The sequence below is a fragment of the Podarcis muralis genome, chromosome 11 (genome assembly GCF_964188315.1).
Source record: "Podarcis muralis chromosome 11, rPodMur119.hap1.1, whole genome shotgun sequence".
NCBI lineage: Eukaryota > Metazoa > Chordata > Lepidosauria > Squamata > Lacertidae > Podarcis > Podarcis muralis.
The window spans coordinates 57749498-57772442 of NC_135665.1; the positions used below are offsets into that span (position 1 = coordinate 57749498).

Consider the following 22945-nt stretch of genomic DNA (forward strand, 5'->3'; position numbering starts at 1 on the left):
GTGAATAAACAAGAGCTGTTTGAAGAATCGCTGTGTCGTCTGATATGTTCACCCACAACGTAACACTGGCGACGAGGATGGGATGGATGGACAACAGAGCACAGCCATATGCAGCCACCCTCTGAGCAGAGCTGAATCACTGAGCTGAAACACCGAGCGAAATCACTGAACGTCACTTTCGATCCTTCATTTGCATAACTATCTACAGTATGCCCCTGCTGGCCCAGGGTGAGAACTTCAGTACATAACAAAAGGTACAGTGGTGCCTCGCAAGACGAAAATAATCCGTTCCGCGAGTCTCTTCATCTAGCGGTTTTTTCGCCTTGCGAAGCAACCCTATTAGCGGCTTAGCGGATTAACGCTATTAGCAGTTTAGCGGCTTAGCGGCTATTAAAGGCTTAGCGGCTAAAAGGCTATTAGCGGCTTAGAAAAAGGGGGGGAAGCAAAAAAAATCGCAAGACTCGCAAGACGTTTTTGTCTTGCGAAGCAAGCCCATAGGGAAAATCGTCTTGCGAAGCAACTCAAAAACGGAAAACCCTTTCGTCTAGCGGGTTTTTTGTCTTGCGAGGCATTCGTCTTGCGGGGCACCACTGTAATAACGCACTGGCAGGACATCTGCTTTGCATGCACAAGGCCCCAGATTCAATCCCTGCAACTCCAGGTAGGACTGGGAGGGAACCTTGTCCATAGCTGTAAACGTTTCCCTTTTTTAAAGGGAAATTCCCTTATTCCGAATAGGATTCCTTTTTTTTTTTTTTTAATAATTTTTATTAATTTTCCAAACATGTAATAAAAACAAACAATAAAACAAAACAAAACATACAAACAAATAAACATGTATAATTTCATAAATTCATTTCCCTTCACCTTATTTCCCGGACTTCCCCATACCTCCCTTTTCCTGCATCCTTATTTTTCCCTTTTAACAGCAACCCTTCCTGCTTGGCAGGGGGTTGGACTCGATGGCCCTTGTGGTCTCTTCCAACTCTATGATTCTATGATTCTATGATTCTATGATTTAATTAATTAACTCATCTTCATTATAATTCCCTTAAATTTATGATTTACAGCTGCAATTCTCTGTTTCTTAACACCATAGCATCTCAGCACTCCTCAATGTTACAACAGTTTTTAAGGTATATTTTAAATTTCTTCCAGTGTTCTTCCACTGTCTCACTCCCCTGGTCACGGATTCTGCCGGTCATCTCTGCCATTCCCATGTAATCGATCACCTTCGCTTGCCATTCTTCCCGAATAGGATTCCTTGCAAGAAAAGGATTCCTTGCAAGAAAAGGATTCCTTGCAAGAAAAGGGAATAGGATTCCTTGCAAGAAAATAGGATTCCTTGCAAGAAAAGGGAAAAGTTGACAGCTATGACCCTGTCTGAAATCCTGGTGAGCCACAGTCAGCCAGAGTAAACAATACTGAACTAGGTGTGCGTTACTCAGTGTAAGGCAGCTTCTTATGTTCCTATAGATTTTACCCTGAAAGACAGGAGTGTGAATCAGTAAAGCGAAAGATGTAATGAACCATGCACTCTGCCACAGACAGACGATTAAGCTGAATGTTGAAAGATTAATGAAATAGTTTTTTCACACAGTGCATTAAACTATGGAACTCACTCCTACAGAGGCAGTGACAGCCACCAGCTTGGATCACTTTAAGAAGACAAGACAAATCCATGGAAGAGAGAGCTATTGATAGCTACAAGCCACAATGGCCACACTCCGCCCTTCACAACTGGGAGGCAGCAATGCTTCTGAATACCAGTTGCTGGGGACCACAGGAGGGGAGAGTTGCTCATGTGCAACTGGTTCTTGCTGGTTTCCCAAAGGCATCCAGTCGGCCGCTACAAGAACAAGATCTTAGACTAAGTTGGGCCCCTTGCCTGATCCAGCTGGGCTCTTCTTATTTCCTTATGTTCTTACAGCAACGTCCCCTAGGAAAGACCCTCCTGGCTTGGCCTCCCCACCTTGCAAGAATGAAGAAATGATGTTATTTCGATTATTGAGAGCTGCTTTGAGCTCAGCATTTGCCATTGGAAAAGCAGACTACCATTTATTAAAACCACTCCTGTTTCATCATCACTTTTTCTCCTCCCATTAATGTTGATTATATTATTATTAATTATTAATTATTAATTATTATTATTATTAATATAAATTAATAACAACCCTTCATCTGAAGATCCCAGGACGGTTTAAAGATTTTATACATTTATATACACATTTAAACAGCTTGAATAATTATAAGTTTGTTTGTGTGTGTGTGTTTGTATTATTCAGGCTGCTTAAACGTCAATACTGTCAACACCCAAAAACTTTTGCTCCCTCTTGAGACTCAAGAAACCATCCATCCTGAGTCAGCATTACTGCGCGTGCGCGTTCCAGTTCACCTGACGCATGCGCAGAGAAAAAGCGCTGGGGGTTACCATAGTAACGGGGGGAAGCGAAACACAACGACAGCTACTCTTCCACTCACCGCCTCTTTGGCCTGATAAGTAGATTTCAACGTTTGGTAGGTTAGCTCCATCTCGTACGCGAGAAGAAATCCCTCCTATTCTCCCTTCGGGGCTTTATGAGGCAACACACGAAGCTCCGCGGCCTTGGCGGCGTCTTTCCCGAGGTGTAAAGAGTGCAACCAATCAGTACCCCGGGACATACCACGGCTCAGCCAATAAGAGGCAGGAGGGCGGGATGTGGAGGGCGGGATGGAAAAACTGACCAATCATGAGTTGGGCAAGGTTGGAAGGTAGAGAGGGAGCATTTAAAACGCATGACTTCCCCGCAAAGAATCCTGGGAACTGTAGTTCGTTAAGGGTGCTGAGAATTGTAGCTCTGCGAGGCGGCAAAGCTATAGAAATCCCAGGATTTTCTTTATTTGGGAAGAGAGAGTTGTGTGCTTTTAAATGCACATTTAATGTTCCTTAAATGTAAACTTAAACACAACTCTACAGTGTGATGCAGCAGTAAAAAAAAGAAGTAAAAAAAACTTCAATACTTCTTTTCTAGGCAGCATCGACAGAAGTATAGTGTCCAGATCAAGGGAAGTAATGTTGTTGTTTAGTCGTGTCCGACTCTTCGTGACCCCATGGACCAGAGCACGCCAGGCACTCCTGTCTTCCACTGCCTCCCGCAGTTTGGTGAAGCCCATGTTGGTAGCTTCGAGAACACTGTCCAACCATCTCGTCTTCTGTCGTCCCCTTCTCCTTGTGCCCTCCATCTTTCCCAACATCAGGGTCTTTTCCAGGGAGTCTTCTCTTCTCATGAGGTGGCCAAAGTATTGGAGCCTCAACTTCACGATCTGTCCTTCCAGTGAGCACTCAGGGCTGATTTTCTTCCGAATGGAGAGGTTTGATCTTCTTGCAGTCCGTGGGACTCTCAAGAGTCTCCTCCAGCACCATAATTCAAAAGCATCAATTCTTGGGTGATCAGCCTTCTTTATGGTCTAGCTCTCACTTCCATACATCACTACTGGGAAAACCATAGCTTTAACTATACGGACCTTTGTCGGCAAGGTGATGTCTCTGCTTTTTAAATAGTCCTGCTCTATTCCGTCTTCGTCAGACAACACCTGGAATACTGTGCTGGGCACCACAATTTAAGAAGGATTGGAAATCGGAACATGTGCAGAGAAGGGCAAATAAGGTGATGAAGGGTCTGGAAACTAAGCCTTAAGAGGAACAGTTGAAGGAGCTGTGTATGTTTAGCCTGGAAAAGAGGAGGCTGAGAGGAGATATGATAGCCATCTTCAAATATCTTAAGGGCTGTCACAGGGAAGAGGGAGCAAACGTGTTTTCTCCTGCTCTGGAGGGTAGGGCCCAAAGCAAGGGCTTCAAGTTAATGAAAGGAGATTCTAACACAACATCAGGAAAAACTTTCTGACAGTAAGAGCTGTTCAACAGTGGAATGGACTTCCTCGGGAGGTTATAGACTCTCCTTCATTGCAGGTTTTTAAGCAGAAGCCATCAGTCATGTATGATCTAGCTGAAATCATACATGCCAGCTTCCAACTCTACAGTTCTATGGTTCTATGCTCTACTCCATGGGTAGGCAAACTAAGGCCCGGGGGACCAGATCCAGCCCAATCGCCTTCTAAATCCTGAGCACACTATCAATATGTGTAAGAGATTCAGGAACTAAGTATTTACCATCTCAAAGGAATGGCCAGGCTACCCAGAAAAGGCAATCAAATAAGGCATTATCAGGTATCCTGGCAGACAGGTGAGAAGCAAAACACTCAACTTTCTGCTGGGAACCACCTCTTTCCATGATGTATGTATGATGTTTTGGGGGGTGGTCTTGAGCTACAAGGTAGGCAGTTTCAAAAGTCTATATAAGAGCTTGTGCACCAATGTTCTGGGTTCCTCTCCTCCATCTCTGCATGGGGGGGGGGGTAGTGGGGGACCCTGTTGCAACAGTTTAATAAAGATCAGGCTTACTAGCTGCTTTGCTTCTCAATATTCTCTGGCTGGCCTCTGTATTTTTCTCCTAGCAATAGAGAAACCTACATAAAGACTCTATACGGGCTTTTGGATAACACATATGGGGAAAAAGAGCAGTTTTTTCTTATAACACCTTTATACTTGCATTACTAAGCAAAAGCAAACATTAGGCAGTAATCCTAAGCATGCTTACTGGGCGGGGCTCAATTGGCACTTACTTCTGAGTATACATGTTACTTAGGTTTGTACTTAGCTAATCATATGATATCTATAATTTAGGTTGCTGCCCCATTCCAAATAGGACATCATATTGAAAATATGGCAGGCTGTTAATGTTCCCTACAAATTACAGGGTCTCCGAATATACATAATACATTATTTTACTTAATTAAGCCTCATGGCAAGCCATGCCAAATTTTAATCAAGAAGAAGAAGAAGAGTTTGGATTTGATATCCCACCTTTCACTCCCTTTAAGGAGTCTCAAGGCAGCTAACATTCTCATTTCCCTTCCTCTCCCACAACAAACACTCTGTGAGGTGAGTGGGGCTGAGAGACTTCAAAGAAGTGTGACTGGCCCAAGGTCACCCAGCAGCTGCATGTGGAGGAGCGGAGACGCGAACCCCGGTTCCCCAGATTATGAGACTACCGCTCTTAACCACTACATCACACTGGCTCTCTAATCAAGAGCCACCTGAAACAACTCAAGGAATAAAATCTTTAAATAGTTAACACCTGCAAGTGCATATTTAGAGGTCAACAGGCTAGGAAGGTTTGCCTTCAGTTTCCAAAAAATCTGGTCGGAGGTTTTTGAGAAACGAGGTATGTATTCTCTCTTTCCAATGGTAATTCATACCTGCGATGCCTTTTTAAAAATTCTTTTCTTCCAACTCCAGGTCTACTGAAACAAAAAGGAGGAGGAGAAAGATAAACGAAGGAATCCCTGGAAGGTTAAGGCGGTGTTTCAGAATATTAAAAGGTAGTAGTAAAAGAAAAGGCTGCTAAAGCCACTTACATTTGAGGTGAGCGAAAACAATAGCTACAAAGTCTTATACAGATGTAAAGAAGAGTAATGGAAAACTCGATATATAATTGTGTATAATTGTGGCATGTAACCTTTGAGGGGGGTACTATACAACTAACTGGGCTGAATCCTGTGCACTCATACCTGTGAGTAAACTCTGTTGTGCCTACTCCTGTTTGCTCTGCATCCAGTACAGTCCCAGCTTATTTAGGAAGCGGTGTATGTACAATGTTACCCAAAATTCCCTATTTCTGCTTTCCTTTCTTATGAGATAATATGCATTGATGCATCACCCCCCCCCAAAAAAGCAGTTTTGATCTATACTGAGATAAAGTTGCGCTTTAAGCTAGTAATTTGTGCACATGGCACAACCACAGTGGAATTCACTTTGGAGTAATTTCCAAAGAGGGGAAGAGGTTTCTGTTGAAAAGTTGGCACAGAAGTAGATAAGGAGGGGTGCTGGGAATTGTTTGTTAAGATATTCTTATTTTATTGGCATTTCAAGGTTTTGCATTGCTTGAGTTTTAGTATTTGCTTGTGGGAGATTGGAAGTCATTTTGGTGTATTATTGGAAAAAGTTTTACTCAGAGTAAACCCATTTAAATGAATGGATTTTAGTCACGTCCATCGCTTTCAGTTGGCCTACTCTGAGTATGACAACCAATGGATGCAGCCCTCTGAAGCTACTCGGGGAAAGGGATTACTGGGGTCAAAGTACCCTGACAATTTCAGTTTGCTACTCTGTTGCAATACAAGAAAAAGGGAAATGTTTTGTTAACTAAGTCATTGTATGATGATGTCATTATGAATCAATTATGTGTCCAGATTGAGAAAACTACAGTGTCATAATAAGTCCAGGTTCTTGGAAAACCTGAACTGTGGAAGAATAAATAAATAGTATAGATCAGGAATATTTATGTGGCTGTATGTGATTTTCATACTGCTCTTTATGCATTGTTTAACTGGTATATATAGAGCCTTGCCTGAAGAACTGGTATGGTATACAGTGGTCCCTTGGTTCTCAAACTTAATCCGTTCCGGAAGTCCATTCCAGAACCAAAGCATTCCAAAACCAAGGTGCACTTTCCCATAGAAAGTAACATAAAATGGATTAATCCGTTCTAGACTTTAAAAAAAAAAACCCCAAACAGCAATTTAACATGAATTTTACTATCTAACGAGACCATTGATCCATAAAACGAAAGCAATAAACAATGTACTGCAGTCACACAATCAGTAGCTGAACTGGGTTCCACATACAGTCATACCTCGGGTTACAGACACTTCAGGTTGCGTTTTTTCGGATTACGGACCCACTGAAACCCAGAAGTACCGGAATGGGTTACTTTCGGGTTTCGGGAGTCGCACACGCGCAGAAGTGCTAAATTGCGCTTTGTGCATGTGCAGAAGCACCGAATTGCAACCCATGTGTGCGTAGACGCGCCGCTGCGGGTTGCGAATGCTGCAGTTGGTGAATGTGCATCCCGCACAGATCACGTTCGCAATCCGAGCGTCCACTGTAGTCACAAAAACAAACAAAAAAGAGCCGCAAAAATACAAAATAAATATAAAAAACAGTCAGACCTCAGTGTGGCACTCAAATCGGAAGCATTGCATTCAAAATGGAAGCGTGGCACTCAAATTGGAAGTGTAACACTCAAAAGTGAGCATGTTTAGCTTCCGGAAAAGAATTGCAAACCAGAACACTTATTTCCAGATTTGCAGTGTTTGGGTTCCAAGTTGTTTGAGTACCAAGGTGTTTGAGAACAAAGGTACCACTGTACTAGATATTGTCAAATCTGGTCCATAATTCCTGTTCAGGAAAGATCACAAGGTGACCTTTAGCCAGTAATATCAGATATATCAGTAATATCTCTGGGCATCATGGGATTGTTGGCTGGGTGTGGGAGACACCCAGACTTGTTTACTGGAAAAGTGGGGTTTTAAAGAGAGAGAAAATGCTTCTTTGCATCTTAATGATGATTTGGAATGAATAATTATCATGTGGCTCCTGTTTCCATGACTATATTTTTCCTATGGCTGTTGTAGACTTGCTTCTACGGAAGTGTGCATAGGACTGCAGTATTCTAGTCTTAATATGTAAAACTGAAAATCTGTTTCCACTTAAAAAAGAAAGACCTTGTACAGTAATTAAAAAGATAACAGCTTCAAAATGTGACCTGGCAGTAATTCTGCATTCATTGCCATGAAGAATAAAATGTGTTTTTATTCTTTCTCATTTAAGCTGAAAAGTTCCTATGTTACGTATTTGGTGTATGTGTTTATTCTTCATAGTAATCAATAATAATTACCACCATGCTCCACTGTTTCCTTATTCATTAGAATCCCAGTATCTGAAAACACCCATATGTTTCAACAATATTTGAGGGGCAGGAAATCATTGCCTTTAAAATCCCCGGAATCAGCTTGAGGGCCACTTCAAATAATTTTGATTTTCGGCATACGCAGAATCCCAAAACACGGTGACATCATTGTGGCTCTACACAGCTGCAAGAACAAAAGCTCTTTCCAGCTGGGTCCAAGGACATGAGTGCTATGTCTTCCCAAACTCATGTGGGAATAGCAGTTAAAGCATTCTTGCCACTGAAGAGAGCCCCAGGCATGCGTGGCTGCCCATGGACATGATATTACATTAGTGGCTAGAAACTCAGAAAGGCAGCATTTCAACTACCTTTTTTTATAGAATCATAAGAGTTGGAAGGGACCCCAGGGGTCATCTGTATGAATTGCATATATTTAAGATTTCCCATATCGGGATGCGGGTGGCGCTGTGGGTTAAACCACAGACCCTAGGGCTTGCCAATCAGAAGGTCGGCGGTTCGAATCCCCACGACGGGGTGAGCTCCCGTTGCTCCGTCCCTGCTCCTGCCAACCTAGCAGTTCGAAAGCACGTCAAAGTGCAAGTAGATAAATAGGTATCGCTCCGACGGGAAGGTAAACGGCGTTTCTGTGTGCTGCTCTGGTTCGCCAGAAGCGGCTTAGTCAGGCTGGCCACATGACCCAGAAGCTGTACGCCGGCTCCCTCGGCCAATAAAGCGAGATGAGCGCCACAACCCTAGAATCGGCCACGACTGGACCTAATGGTCAGGGGTCCCTTTACCTTTTTAAGAGTTCCCATATTTTGGGGAGGGAAGTAGCGAGGAAGAAAGAGTTTACCAAATCAACCCAGAAGAACTGAGGGCTGTGATGGTTAGCAAGGAGCAAATCGTCTTCAAGGGGGAAGAATGTGAGACAAAACACAGATTTGTGTATCCCGCTATTTTGACCATAACTCTGTTGTTGAGAATAAAGTAATCTTGTGGCATCTTGAAGGCAGACTTACACCATTAAAACACAGTCAAAGCACATTACCCTCCCTCCAATGACGATGATATAATAATAACATATAGCTTAAAGTCTGTTAATGTTTTTTTAATGATTGGGGTCCCCCCAAATGTTTTCAGCTGTTCATATTTTGTCTTTAAGTCGCCTTGAGGATCTGTAAGGGGAGAAATGATGGGTATAAATAAATTATTGCTAACATTAATATTCTGGACACTGTAGTTGCTGGGAAAGTACAGTAACTCTGTGAGGGGGTGAACTGCAGTGCCCAATTTTGGAAGAATGTGCTTTGAATAGGATTACTGTAACTATTTGTATAATGTGTAAATCTATCTACTGGTAGTTTTGATTCTATATTTAATTGCTTTTTAATTGTGAGTTCTGTTTCTAGCGGTTCCTATATTTTTTGTCTGTAAACCGCCTTGAGTCCCTAGCAGGGGAAAAGGCGGGGTATAAATAAATATACTATTCAACAACCACCAACTGATGTGCGTGTGCCACATCTTGTGATTGATTATGCGGGGAGTGGCTTATCTGCCCCCCCTATTTTATTTGGGTTCACACTATAGCTGTCAACCTTCCCTTTTTTGCGGGAAATTCCCTTATTCCAGCGCCGTTTCCCGCTGCTATCCTGGATTGTTAGATATCCCCGTAGACTGTCCCCAGGACAGGTGAGGCTGCTGATACCTTATTTTCAAATCTGAAAGTTGACAGCTATGGTTCATACACTGTTAATAATTCTGGGTGCTGTATAGTGGTACCTTGGTTCTCAAATGCCTTGGTTCTCAAACTCCGAAGTGTTCTGGATTTTGAACGTTTTTCAGAAGCTGAACACTCGATGCGACTGTCGTCTATTGTTTCCAGGGCACCTGCACCAATCAGAAGCTGTGCCTTGGTTTTTGAACATTTTGGAAGTCAAACGGACTTCCGGAATGGATTAAGTTTGGCGCTTTTGTTTTTGCTATTTATTTTGCGTTTTTGTTTTTGAGGCTTTTTCAATTAATTTGTTTTTGTGACTGTGTGGGACCCAGTTCACCTACTGATTGATTGATTGTGTGACTGCGGAAATGAATGAAAGCCCCCCATCCAAACAATGACTATCACCAGTGCCGGTAAGAAAAAAAGAATAATTTTAATTTTTATCATCCATCTACAATACTGTCTTAATTATTTTATAGTACAGTACATTGATTATTGCTTTCCTTTTATGGATCGACGGTCTCGTTAGATAGTAAAATTCATGTTAAAGTGCTGTTTTAGGGGTTGTTTTTAAAAGTCTGGAGCGGATTAATCCATTTTGCATTACTTTCTATGGGAAAGCAAGCCTTGGTTTTGGAACGGACTTCCGGAATGGATTAAGTTTGAGAACCAAGGGACCACCGTAAGTGTTTCGCTGCTGTGAGGGAGGCCCCTCCGTGAGGGGGTGAACTACAGCGCCCAGAAACCTTTGCGAGGACGCGCTTCGAACGGGCCTTTTACTCGGCGGGTTCTCCCAACTAGTATCGGAGGGGTTGACTGACGGGCCTTGCGCGCGCCCCCTCCCCACGCAGAGAAGTGGACTCGGCGAAACGGGCGGGAAATCAGCGCCGGCTTGTGTAATAATAACGCACCGCGATTCCCCCTCAGAACCTCGCCCCCTCCCCAACCCTCACAGCAGGAGGGGCGTGGCCCTGCCGAGACCCCGCCTCTCGCGTCACGCGCCGGCCGAGGAGGAGTGGGGGCCGCTCGGAGCGTGCAGGATGGTGGCGGCGGCGGCGGCGGCGGCCGAGGCTGAGCCAGGCGGCGGGTAGAAAATGGCGGATTTCGAGGAGCTGAGGGTGAGGAGAAGCCGATGGCGGCGAGGTTGGCGGCGCGCTCCCCGCGGCCTTCCTCTCAAGGCCGACACTTCCCGGCCCTTGAAGGGCTTAAAGGCCGCCCTCCCGGCCGGCAAGCATCCTCCCTCCGTCCCCCGGGACCGCCTCTCTCCCTCCCCTTCCCCGCGCGGGAGGAGGTGGCCCTTGGCCCGCGCCGGCCTCCCGTTCCTCGTGTCATTTCCACGCGATAGCAGCGTCCCCGTTAACCGGCCCGTGAGGAGGCGCCTCCCGCCGCCTCAGCGGACAGTTAACGGCTCGCAAGTCGCGGCGGGAAAGGGCAGCTGCCGAAGGGCCAGGAGAGCGGGGTCCCGCCGGGCTGAGGAAAGCGTAGTGAGTGAAGGGGTTTGCGGGAGGCTCGCGCCTTCCCCCCCCCTTGGAATCCAGTTTCACTCCCGTTTCTTCCCCTCCCTCCCCCGCCCCAGTTTTTGTAGCCTACATAGCTCCCCCCCCTAAAATAAGTCATTTTTTTTAACGATCTGCCTCGGTTTTCGTTTCCCCCGTTTTATTCCGAAGCGCACCCCCCTCTCTCTAATCCTCCTTCGCCTGCTTAAGCCTCTTTGTCTCCTCTGCGAACGACCCCGACTCCAGAGAGCATCCTGCGAGGAGCGGGGTTCGCATGCTTCGCTCGCAGACAACCCCCATCCCTGGGCACAACAAAGCGCGCCTTTGGGTCTCGAAGCCACTCGTGGTTTCCCCCTGATCGCTCATGTGGTTTCATGTTTCTCTCTTCCACCCTTCCCTTCGGCATCTCTTTCTCTCTCTCTGACACTTTCCAAGGTTTGGTTGGCGCCCGATCGCCGAAATCACGGCCCCCTTCCATCTTTGCATCTCTCCTCCTCCCCAGCTCCTTTGAATGGAGCTCCTCTCCCGCTGCATTTATTTATTTTTTCTTCATGTGACAGGGTTTGCAGTGCCTCTTTCTGCACCCTCTCAGATCTGCTTGTTCCTATCCTTGAATTATGTCCTTGCAAAGCTGTTCCTCTTCTCCTGTGAATACTGTTTTTCTTCCTCACCTTGACATTTCATGTAGGTACAGTAGATCTTTTTTTAATCCCACATTTCAGGGTCAGACTATTATATGAACATCCCTCATTAATTCTCTACTGTATTGCCTTTTTTTTCTTTCTTAAATGTCCATTCACCCTTTCAATTCCTTCTAGGTTTGGCAACCACTTGAGCTAAGCTCAAGATCTGTTGCAAGCACTCTAAATCACTGCACTTTCTGCTTTTTCTGTGCCATCCGCCCATTCATCCATTTCCCACGCTTTCCAAATATTTCTTGCCTGCTTTTGTTTTCCTAGAAAAAATAGCTCTGCATACAGCACCAGCTCCCATGCAGGTCTTCAGCTACTAAGCTCTTATATTTATTAGTGTAAAAGCATCATTACTTCATAAGGACTTACATCTAGGTAAAAAAAATAGTGCTGGGCTGTTGTGTTTGTTTATATTTTGGGGACCCATGACCACAAGATATTTTTCTCAACAAGTAAGAAATCCTTCTTCAGTAATTTGCTGTTATTTATAATACTCATTCTAGGGGCGTGGGTGGCACTGTGGGTTAAACCACAGAGCCTAGGACTTGCTGATCAGAAGGTCGGTGGTTTGAATCCCCGTGACGGGGTGAGCTCCTGTTGCTTGGTCCCTGCTCCTGCCAACCTAGCAGTTCAAAAGCACATCAAAGTGCAAATAGATAAATAGGTACCGCCTCGGCAGGAAGGTAAATGGCGTTTCCATGCACTGCTCTGGTTCGCCAGAAGCACCTTAGTCAGGCTGGCCACATGACCCGGAAACTGTACACCGGCTCCCTTGACCAATAAAGCGAGATGAGCGCCGCAACCCCAGAGTCGGCCACGACTGGACCTAATGGTCAGGGGTCCCTTTACCTTTTATATTATTCATTTATTTTATAAAAAAATATTAATAGGTTCCCATAAAACATCCAGAAGCAATTTAACAATAAAAATATACATATGGGAGAAAAAAATCTTAATTCAAGAGATTTATTGGAAGTGTAAATTACTCAATAGGCAATGAAAAGACAGCAAAGAAGGTAGATAATGGGATGGAGTTCTAAATGGTATGTGCCACCATACTAAATGTTCTATTCTGACACTGTATAGAATGGGCCTCCTGATGGGATAGTATCCTGAAGGGTCCCTCTCCCACAGAGCAAATTACTGGTTGGGTATATAAGAGGTGAGGTGAGGTGATCTTTTAAGTATGTTGATCACAAACTGTATAGGACTTGTACACCAGCTTGGTTGGTAGCTGTCAGCCAGTGCTTTCAGCAATGACATAAAATGATGGTAATATTCTGCCCCAGGGAGCAGTTGAGCAACCTTGGGGCCAGTCCACATAGGGTACACTGCAGCAGTCCAGTCTCAAGCTTACCAGCGCATGGATGGCAACGATCAGGCTGTCCTGGTCCAGAAGCAGCCATAGCTGTCTTCGTCACCTGAAGCTGGTAGAAGGCAGTTCTAGCAACTCAGGTTACCTGGTCTGCTAGTGACAAGAGATGGATCCAGGAGTACCCTCCAGACTTTGACCCGGCTCCTTGAGAAGTATTATGATGTCATCCAAAACAGGCAATTGGTTACCTATAATTTAGGAGTTTGAGGGACAAAATAACACACATGGATTGTGGCAAGATCCTAAGTTAAACCTCATTAAAATGTATTTTGGATCTTATACAACATATGACTGAATAAATTTTATCTGGATTTGTTTCTTGAGCTGGAGTAGACTGAATTGGAGAAACTGTTATTATAAATACTTATTTTGGTATATGTATTTTTTTAAAAAAGTGTTGAATAAAAAATAGTTTGCACTAAATTTGTATATATATAAGTGGGGCATGGGGCAGGGGGGAGAAAGAAGCATAAAGATTATTTGAAAGACTTGTTTTCTTGCATCAGATAGTTTCCCTGCCCTTGATAATTTTGTTGTCTGTCTTTAAAGTTTGCTAAGATATACCTGATGAAACGTTAGTATTCGAGGTATAGTGTTTGGAAAGTTTAAGATTAGGCTAATTTAAGAAACTTCAGAAAGAATGTAAAGGCTATAGATACAATACAATTCTGCCTATATGTGCCATTGCTTTTGTTGTCTGAAAATTCTATCAAGTGATTTCTTCCCCTTCTGAAATATGTATCCCACAGAGCTGTAATATGCAAAACATTTCATTGATTCAGATTTATTCTGTTGATTGTGTCAGCTATGTCAGCACCAGTTTATTTTAACAGCAGAAGTTCTTAGAAGCATGGAAGGAGGTGATATATTCTGCATTTCATTGCTTGTGTTTGCATCTTCATAGTTACCGATTAACACTCCATTTTATAGTATTTTGTTGAAGTACCACCCTTCCTGTGATATTCTGTATATTTTAATATATATATTATATAAAACATTTTAATTGTTATAAATGATTCATTTTTTGTGTTTAGCTTGTTTCTATTTTAGCTGTAAGCCGCCTTGAGTTCCTATCAGGGAAGAAGGTGGGATATACTAACAACAACAATTCCTTACATTGGGGAAATACCTTGCCTCCTCCTCTGTAAATTAAGCTGATTTTTTACCTAATCAGCAGTAACTGACCATATAAATACCTCACTTATTTTTGGCTGGTGGAGGTCAGAAGAAGGCTGGGCTGCAGAGTGATGTTCTCAGATTGCAGACGTTTTCAGATTCACCCTCTTGTATATTGAAGCAAATTATGTATTCTGTGCGCACTTTGTACATGTTTTAAGACAAAAGATAACATCTCTTGTAGAATAGTCAGCATATTTGTACTGATGCACCTGCGGGTTACAACTGCTAATAACAGTGTTGCTGGGAACCACTGTGTAGCAACAAGTGTCAAATTTTTTGTTGTTGCATAAGGGGAGAATAAAAATTCCTGTTGGAGATAAGTGGTTAATGTTTGCTATCCAAAACTGTGCATCTGTACAAACATGTCTCTGAAAACAGTCTTGTGCTTATCTGAGCATTCCTTGTATCCCACAGGAACTTGCATTAGTGACATTGTACTGTGTACGTAATGCTGAATTATCTTCATTTCAAGGACTTGATTCTGAGCTCTGTATTTCTTTGTAATCTTAAGGGCTTTAATCTTTGTACAGTAGTGCCTTAGTTTACATACAGTCTGGTTTGCATATGTTTTGGATTACAAACACGTCAAACCTGGAAGTGTGTGTCCCAGTTTGCAGACTTTTTTAAGATTACAACCCCCCCCCCCTTTTGGGGGGATTACGAAAAAAGTTGACAGTGAAGAGGAAGGTTGATAGTGACCTACATGTTTCCTCTTGGACCATAGTTTTGTATAGTATTGATCAGTGTTAGAAATGAGCTAGAAGTCCAGTACACTGGTGCAGATCCAATTGGGACCACATGGAGATTCCTAGATGCCAGGTTGGCAACTGACATCTCCATCTGGCTGGTCTCTCTAGCTTTGTAAAACAGGTAAGCAGAAGAGCTTACTGCATTTCTCTCCCAGTTTTTTCTCCAAGGAATATATAGTTCACTCCCCTCCTCCGTTAATCCCTACAACAACCCTGTGAGGTAGGTTAAGAGGTTGTGGCTGGGCCAAGGTCACCCAGTGAGCTTCAGGACTTAGTGGGGATTTGAACCCTGATCTCCCACATCCTAGTCTGACACTCAACTACTACGCTACCCAGGCTACCCAGAGTGCTTTTGCTGTGGAGCAGCTCTATATAAATTAAGTGAGTAAATAATTAAATATGGGGAAAGCAAGATGTCGCTTAGAGAAGGATCTGAAATATTTCCCTTGAAGCAGTTTAATGTGTTGTAAACTGCTTTGAGATTTTTTCTGTAAATTATAAAGTGGTATAGAAATCATATTAATAATAACAAAACACACAGGGAGGGATGGTGTCTGGAATTGTTGTGTTGTGTTGACTTCAGCCTAGGTTTAAGGTGCCATTCGGCAATTCGGTTATATGTATCTGAATTTCTAACACTAGTTTTGATGATGTGGGCATACTCACAGCCTTCCATACGCGTAACTTTTGCTAGTGTCTTTCTGTAATGCCTGCTTCAGGTTTATTTTTAGTAATGCTTCATTTTATTTTTCTACTAAGTGTTCTGCAACTCTAAGAACTATAATATGGCATGTATATAACATGTATACGATAAGTGTAGCATAGCATGTAAAATTTCCAAATCTTTCTTAAAAGGCATTTCTTTCTTACTCTTCAACTAAAATTGTTCCCTGGGCATCTTATGCAAGAGCTTTACTGTACTAAACAAGGCAGTCCCTGCCTGCAGGTTTACAACCTTAAAGGCACAGCAGAAAAGGGGATTGGATTGGAAGCAAAAAGCAAAGCAACTGACTGTGGGGACCAACTCTTAAAGGGTCAAGGATTTTTTGAATGACCATCTTGAAACTACAGATAGGTAGCCGTGTTGGTCTGCCATAGTCAAAACAAAAAAAATCCTTCCAGTAGCATCTTAAAGACCAACTAAGTTAGTTCTTGGTATGAGCTTTCGCGTGCATGCACACTTCTTCAGATACACTGAAACAGAAGTTGCCAGATCCTTCTATATAGTGAGAAGGTGGGAAGGGGTATTACTCAGAAGGGTGGTGGGAATGGGTGATTGGCAGATAGCTGTGATGAGCCTGTTGACGACTCTTAACGACTGCAATGGGTCTTACAGGAAAATGCAAGGGGTGAGAAGGTGAAAAATGGCTTTGTCATGTATAATGAGATAATTGCAACTCATTACCAAACTTAAAACCATGGAGAGACCTGGTCTGAACAAAGACATTGGATTCTTATCCGGGCTGCACGATGGGGGTGGAGACTCTATACTAAAGTATAGAGGGACAGTTCAGTATCATGTTTAGGTTACAGGGCAAAAATGATAGAGAACAGCCTAGCCTTTGGTGTTCCCCTTTCTATACTTAAAACACTGAATTTATAGTACAGTACGCTCGCAACTTAGGCACTTTTAACATGCACATTCAGCTTTATGCGCTTGGCAATAAAAAAATAAAAAATGGGAAGGCGTCCAGGGGGAGAAAACTTGCAATCCCACCCACCATTGCACCCAATGTGTTTTGACTACACAATTTTGGCTTTAGGTGCTATCCCCAGAACATAATCCCTGCATAAATTGCAGACTTTCTGTAATTCAAAATGTCACTTGTTTTCCAGTTATTGAGCACTATGATATCAGACAGATCAATCTCATTCTTTTTTTGACTGATCACATAACCAGCCCCTGCTCATCTTGAGTTTGCCTTCCTAGTCTGACCCTGTCCTCTTCAGTTTTGTTTTACCAAAATGTTTGGTAAACATTGGAATAAAAGCCTCAAATAGCAAACCTCCGTAGCCATTCTCCATGCTACTATGTCTTCCTACTTTTTTTTGTTTTACAGACACAAACATGGTGACCCCTTTAAGAAAACATCATCCTTTAAGATGAACAAGATATATAGCTAAGAAACAACAGAAAGCTATCTTGGCAGCTACTAACTTACAAGTAAGAGTACCCCAAATTATGAAAAGCACACAACGTTCTTCTAAAAATAAAACCACACACACAGAGCTAGAACCTTAATAGTATTAATTATTTCAGTAATAAAACTAGCTTAATGTGAACTGAATACAAATTTCAGAAAGGATTCTGAAATCTGTATAGAAGAGGATAATTTCAAACACCATTTACATTTTTAAACTATCCCATGAAGTCTGTCCTCATTTTAAATGTCCCTTGGTTACATCTTTTGTATGAAGTGACTACTTGAAACTAAAAGGCTAAAATAACTGAGCAGGCCAGAAAGAAACAAGTAGAGTATAAAATATTAAAAGGAAGGGAAATTCTTGGATAATTGAGATGGGTTAATTGAGGTTAGGGATTACACTAAAGTAAACAGATCCCTTTTGTTTACAACCACCTTAACCAAGTATTGAATTAATATTAAAAACAAAATGCAACATTTAATGGATCATGGCTTGTTTCTAAAACAAAAACAATGCAAATGTACACAATATACTATGGAATGAGTACATAATAGTTGTATAAACTTTTTTAAAAGTGCCTATTACTGGGTAATAATAGAATATAATGTGATGGGTAGTCAGAATATAATCTCACTTTGAATCTTCTGATGCAAATGGGATGAATTTGAAAGGATAAGAGTCCTGTGTTCGCCTACTACTCTTCCTGTACAAGCAGGACACTTGAGAGAGTGATGTGATTCCAAAGTTGCATTCTCCTTAAGAGTACCAAGTACTTTTGCAGGCTTGCTTGGAGTAGATTGAGAATCCCCAAACATGGGGTTTGTTTATTTATTTTGAAGCATTTTTACCTTTCTTACCAACTAAAATACTTGAGGTAGCTTAATATATTTGAAATAAAATAAAATAGAGAAGAGTTATTAAAAGGTAAAGGTAAAGGTACCCCTGCCCGTACGGGCCAGTCTTGCCAGACTCTAGGGTTGTGCGCCCATCTCACTCAAGAGGCCGGGGGCCAGCGCTGTCCGAAGACACTTCCGGGTCACGTGGCCAGCGTGACAAAGCTGCATCTGGCGAGCCAGTGCAGGACACGGAAACGCCGTTTACCTTCCCGCTAGTAAGCGGTCCCTATTTATTATTAGAGTGGGGCAAAGTTCTCAGATTTTCCAGTTGCCACTCTGCAGTTGAATCTATTGGCCTGGAAATAAGTTCCTCAGAAGTTGGTACTTATTGGTGGGCTACTTCAAATGTCTCAGTTTCTGACTCAGGTGGCAAATGCAGGGAGCTGTTGGAGAGAGTAAAGGTGTCTGTCTAATTTTTTAAAAAATAGTGCCCACCTGTTATCACATGCAATCCTTGGGTGGGTAGAATAACTCAGTTTTCAAATCATATCCATCATCACAACAATATAAAATGAGAGCAGCTGAAACAACCTGTTCAAACTGTAGGGCCATTATTTCTTACTACCTGGGGTCAACAGCTAACATCCTACAAATGCCCGAGCAAAGAAGCTTGTTTTCAGTTTGAGAAAAAGAGAAGTTGCTAACCATGCCTCAAAGGAAAGGATTAAGAGCCATCCCTCAGTCCTCAGGCGTGTCCTGGCTTTCCATGCCTGGTAGATGTTGCTACAAATGGAAATTAGGAGTATCTCTTTTTCAAGCAAACTGGTCATGCCAGCTCATTAATTAACATGACACCTACATGACACCAGATTGTCATGTGGAACTCCTGCTATGACTGCCACGTGTGATGACCAAGACAGGTCGTCAGCATGTAACCATTGCAAAATATAGATATCCTGATGGAGTGTTTAGTCCTCAATATTATTGTTATGATCAGGAACTCTTTGACAACATTTTCCATTCGGAAGCAAAGTGACTCCCAATTATGCAAGGTACTAAATGCTTTTGCAAAAGCCCAACATACTCATTGCAAGTTTTAGTAATGTTCAGAATCTTCTGTTTTTACATTGTTGTTTGTATAAAAGACTTGTAGAAAGCAATAATGCTTCCTCTTGATGCTAAGCAACCCGCGTAGCTATTGTTAAATCTTTGTTTCATTTGATGTTGCATATTTGCTTAATTCTACAATATAACATCAAAACCTCTGCCAATTCTGAAAACTGCCATAGCAGCCAATGTCTCTTGCTTTTAAAACTTTTTTTGCATTGAAGAAAATAAAGCACTACAAGCATCTGTGGGGACGGAATGACTATAAGACCAATACAGTACACAAAAATTGAACTACCATTTTCATCTGCATGTGCTGAACTGGAGAAGTGGGAATGGGGAAATTAGTCTTAAACTACAACTGTTTAGGAAGCATACATTCTTAACGTTTCCTGCTGTACAGAAATGAGTATGTAAATATTATTATTTTTTAAGTGTTTGTTGCGCTTGTGCATAGAAATGATCCACCAAGGAAAGCAAAGAATTATGCTCACTTCCTCCAGCTACCCCATATACATGAGAGCTAATGTAGGGTAGTGCAGGAGCGGTCAACTATTTCAGACCCAGGACCAATCTTTAACCCAACTGTGTATTTGGGGGCCCATTTATTTTCCCCCATGTATTTGTATGGTGGTAGTGTTGCTGTCATGACTCACTTTGGATCAGGCCTTGGCCCAGTAGTGGGTCCCAGTCCGCCAGTTAAAGTCCAGTAGCATAGTGGATAAGATACTCTGCTACAAACCAGGAAGTCCTTGGTTTGAATCTCTGTTCTGCCATGTTAAAATCAATAGGTGGCCTTGGGCAAGTCACTCTAAGACGTATGTGTATCCATAGAGTATGGCGAATAATAATAGTGAATTGCCTAGCTGGATTTTTTTTATGTGAAGTATTCTGAACACTTGAAAGCACTAGAAAAATATTAGTGTTCTTACATTGACTTCTGCTACTTGTTTAATTTACATTGTGGCCCAAGCTCTCTCTGGTTCACCGGGGCAAGCTTTGCCCCTTCTCTAAGAGTTCACACAGACAGCTTTTTATTGGTAATACACTACAACTTAACTCATTTCTTGCTGCTTTCTTTTCTTAAATCCCCAAGTCTGTTTTCTCATCCACTGTTCAAACTTGAGAGATGGTAAGTGGGGCAATGACGTTGTCTTCTGCTTATGTTAAAACATTATCTGCATTGGTGTTGTATAAATAATAAAATTCCTTTGTATGTGCAGCACTGGTTCTGGCTGATGTTGCCAATATGTTTGTGTCTGTATTTCTTGTGCTTTGCGGCTGAGGCGAGAGTAAAAATGATCAGAAGCAAACTATTGTTTTGTGACTGTAATGATACCTGTGGTTATTGCATCAGTTATAATGTGGGCAGCTGGTAATACTGTCTAAACATGTTGGCTACAGAACTAAAACATGTTGATTCTGATTTAGCTTATTTTAAACACTGAAAGTGCAAAGAGCTTTACTTGAGAGTTTTCTTGGTTGACAGATGGAAAGAAACAATTTTCAAGCATAAAATGAGAAGCTTTATCAAAACATTTGTTACATCTTCTGCACTGTTCTCACTTGTTTGAGGAAGGCAACAGATTTTGAAAAGAGATAACCCAGATAAATATTGTTAATATTTATTAATGTAGTCCCATCCATGTGCATGGTACTTCTCAAATAATGGGAAGACATTTCACTGTCCCAAGGGGATTGTTATATTGAAACACACACAGGAGACAGCAGAGGTGCATAGAGAAGAATGTGATATTTTCACATAATCATGCTTAGATTTAGTATAGACACCATACTCCATATCTGCTTAAGACCAGCTGTTAAAAGCAGGCTAGAATAGGAAAGTCATTGAGTGCTTCCAGAAGGCATTTAGAGGTTAGACTTTAATGGATCTTTTACAGAAGGGAAGTTTTACATCAGTGGGGCAGCCACCACAAATGTCTCATCATTTGCTTTTGCTACTGAACTTTGCTTACAGGTAGGAATAGTTTAGATGGTTGTGATGGACCAGCGGAAATAAGGCCTACCATCTTAACTAATTTGGATAGAACTTGCATGCTCAGAAAGCTGATCTGACTTGCTTTCCTGCAACTTTTTGGAAGTTGACCCTATATATGAGAGACCCTTAAATTCTATCCTTGTGGTTGTAGATTTCACTCAAAGCACAGTTAATGTGTGGTGGCTCATGGTTTTTTTTGGTAATGTTTCCACAATCTGGTGGTCATGTTTCTGGTAAAAGAGACTAAATCATGAAGGCTTTGCTATTGCCGTCTCCTTGTACGATATACGATATAGTATCTAAAGAGCCTCTAAAGTGCAATTTGCAACCCCCTTTTCATTTTACATGCTTGTATCTGTATGTTCAGTGCTCTCAGTTCTTGTTTGATACACTGTTTGTCTGTTTCCCCCTTAGAATATGGTATCAAGTTTTCGGGTCTCTGAACTACAAGTGCTGTTGGGCTTTGCTGGACGTAATAAAAGTGGACGCAAACATGACCTCCTAATGAGGGCATTGCACTTGCTGAAGAGTGGCTGCAGCCCAGCAGTTCAGATAAAGATCCGAGAACTCTACAGGCGACGATATCCCAGAACAATAGAAGGTCTTTCTGACTTGTCCTCTTTAAAGCCTTCAGTCTTCAATTTGGACAGCAGCTCATCTCCCGTGGAACCTGATTTAGCTGTTGCTGGTCTGCACCCAATACCATCTACATCAGTCACTCCTCAATCCCCATCCTCACCTCTTAGTTCAGTGCTGCTCCAGGACACAAAGCCTCGCTTTGAGATGCAGCAGCCTTCACCTCCAATTCCACCTGTGCATCCGGATGTTCAGCTGAAGAGCCTTCCCTTTTATGATGTACTAGATGTTCTAATCAAACCTACAAGCTTAGGTAAGTGGGATTTTTCAACTGAGCAGTGCAGATCACTTAACTGTGCAGCTGGGGTGCACCTACCTCAGAAAATACAGCATGCTAACTCTCCAGACACAACAGCTGGCTTTATTGGGGATGACAATAAAGTTATTAGCTTGGCAAGCTGCTGAAATGTATGAAGTATAGTTGCTTGGGGAACTGATGGCACTCGGTGAACTTTTAAATGCATCTAAATGCAAAAGTACGATTTATTCACTTAATCTGGAAGACCTGAAAGCTACACAGTTCCATTACTTAAAAGTCATGTTTTTGTGAAATTGGGAAAGTTATGAGACACCCGTTTTCTGTACTGCCTTCTGTAGACTCTGGAGTTTGTCAGTGAATTAAAGCTAAACTTTTCTGTGTCCCTCTGCAGTACAGAGCAGTATTCAGAGGTTCCAGGAGAAGTTCTTTATCTTTGCTTTAACACCGCAGCAAGTCAGAGAAATCTGCATTTCCAGGTAATAGCAGAACGTCTAGCCTGAACTTCTTCATACCAGATTTGGTTAATTTTCTTTGGCAGAATTCCAGACCACTTGATCTACCTCTGGGAATCCCATAAAAATAACTGATGGCTTCTTGGAATCCTGAAAACTACTGTATTTTTCGCCCTATAACACGCACCTGACCATAACACGCACATAGTTTTTAGAGGAGGAAAACCCGTAGGTATGCCACCCGTAGACATTCCCTCCATAACACACACAGACATTTCACCTTACTTTCTAGGAGGAAAAAAGTGAGTGTTATGGTGCAAAAAATACGGTACTTCCTAGCAAAATACTAGTATCTCAGTTAATCTTGTAGAATGAACACATTTTTCCAAGGTTACAGTGAGAGTGGGCAGATTGTTCAAAAATGAGAACCCTGTTGGAAATATGATAGACTTACGACAGCTGCTAACTTTTAAGTTCAGGTGCATGTAATTTTTATGAATATGGTGAGTGCTA

The 22945-nt window shown here is 42.2% G+C and overlaps 2 protein-coding genes across 4 annotated transcripts in view; one reads left to right on the top strand and one right to left on the bottom strand.

The window, feature by feature from the left end:
- Positions 1-2657, bottom strand: part of KATNAL2 (katanin catalytic subunit A1 like 2) — a 46584-nt gene extending 43927 nt beyond the window's left edge. For 2 of the 3 annotated variants that reach the window (XM_028749040.2, XM_028749038.2), the window contains exon 1: positions 2482-2657. In XM_028749040.2, the coding sequence (XP_028604873.1) occupies positions 2482-2532 (51 nt within the window). In that variant the 5' untranslated portion in view covers positions 2533-2657. The remainder of the gene's footprint in view (positions 1-2481) is intronic. The other variant, XM_028749039.2, reaches the window with a different exon arrangement.
- A 7741-nt stretch (positions 2658-10398) lies between these two features.
- PIAS2 (protein inhibitor of activated STAT 2) overlaps positions 10399-22945 on the top strand; it is a 26413-nt gene continuing 13866 nt past the window's right edge. Inside the window, exons 1-3 of the mRNA XM_077935946.1 lie at positions 10399-10625; positions 21500-21974; positions 22372-22456. Coding sequence (XP_077792072.1) covers positions 10602-10625; positions 21500-21974; positions 22372-22456 — 584 coding nt within the window. The 5' untranslated portion in view covers positions 10399-10601. The remainder of the gene's footprint in view (positions 10626-21499; positions 21975-22371; positions 22457-22945) is intronic.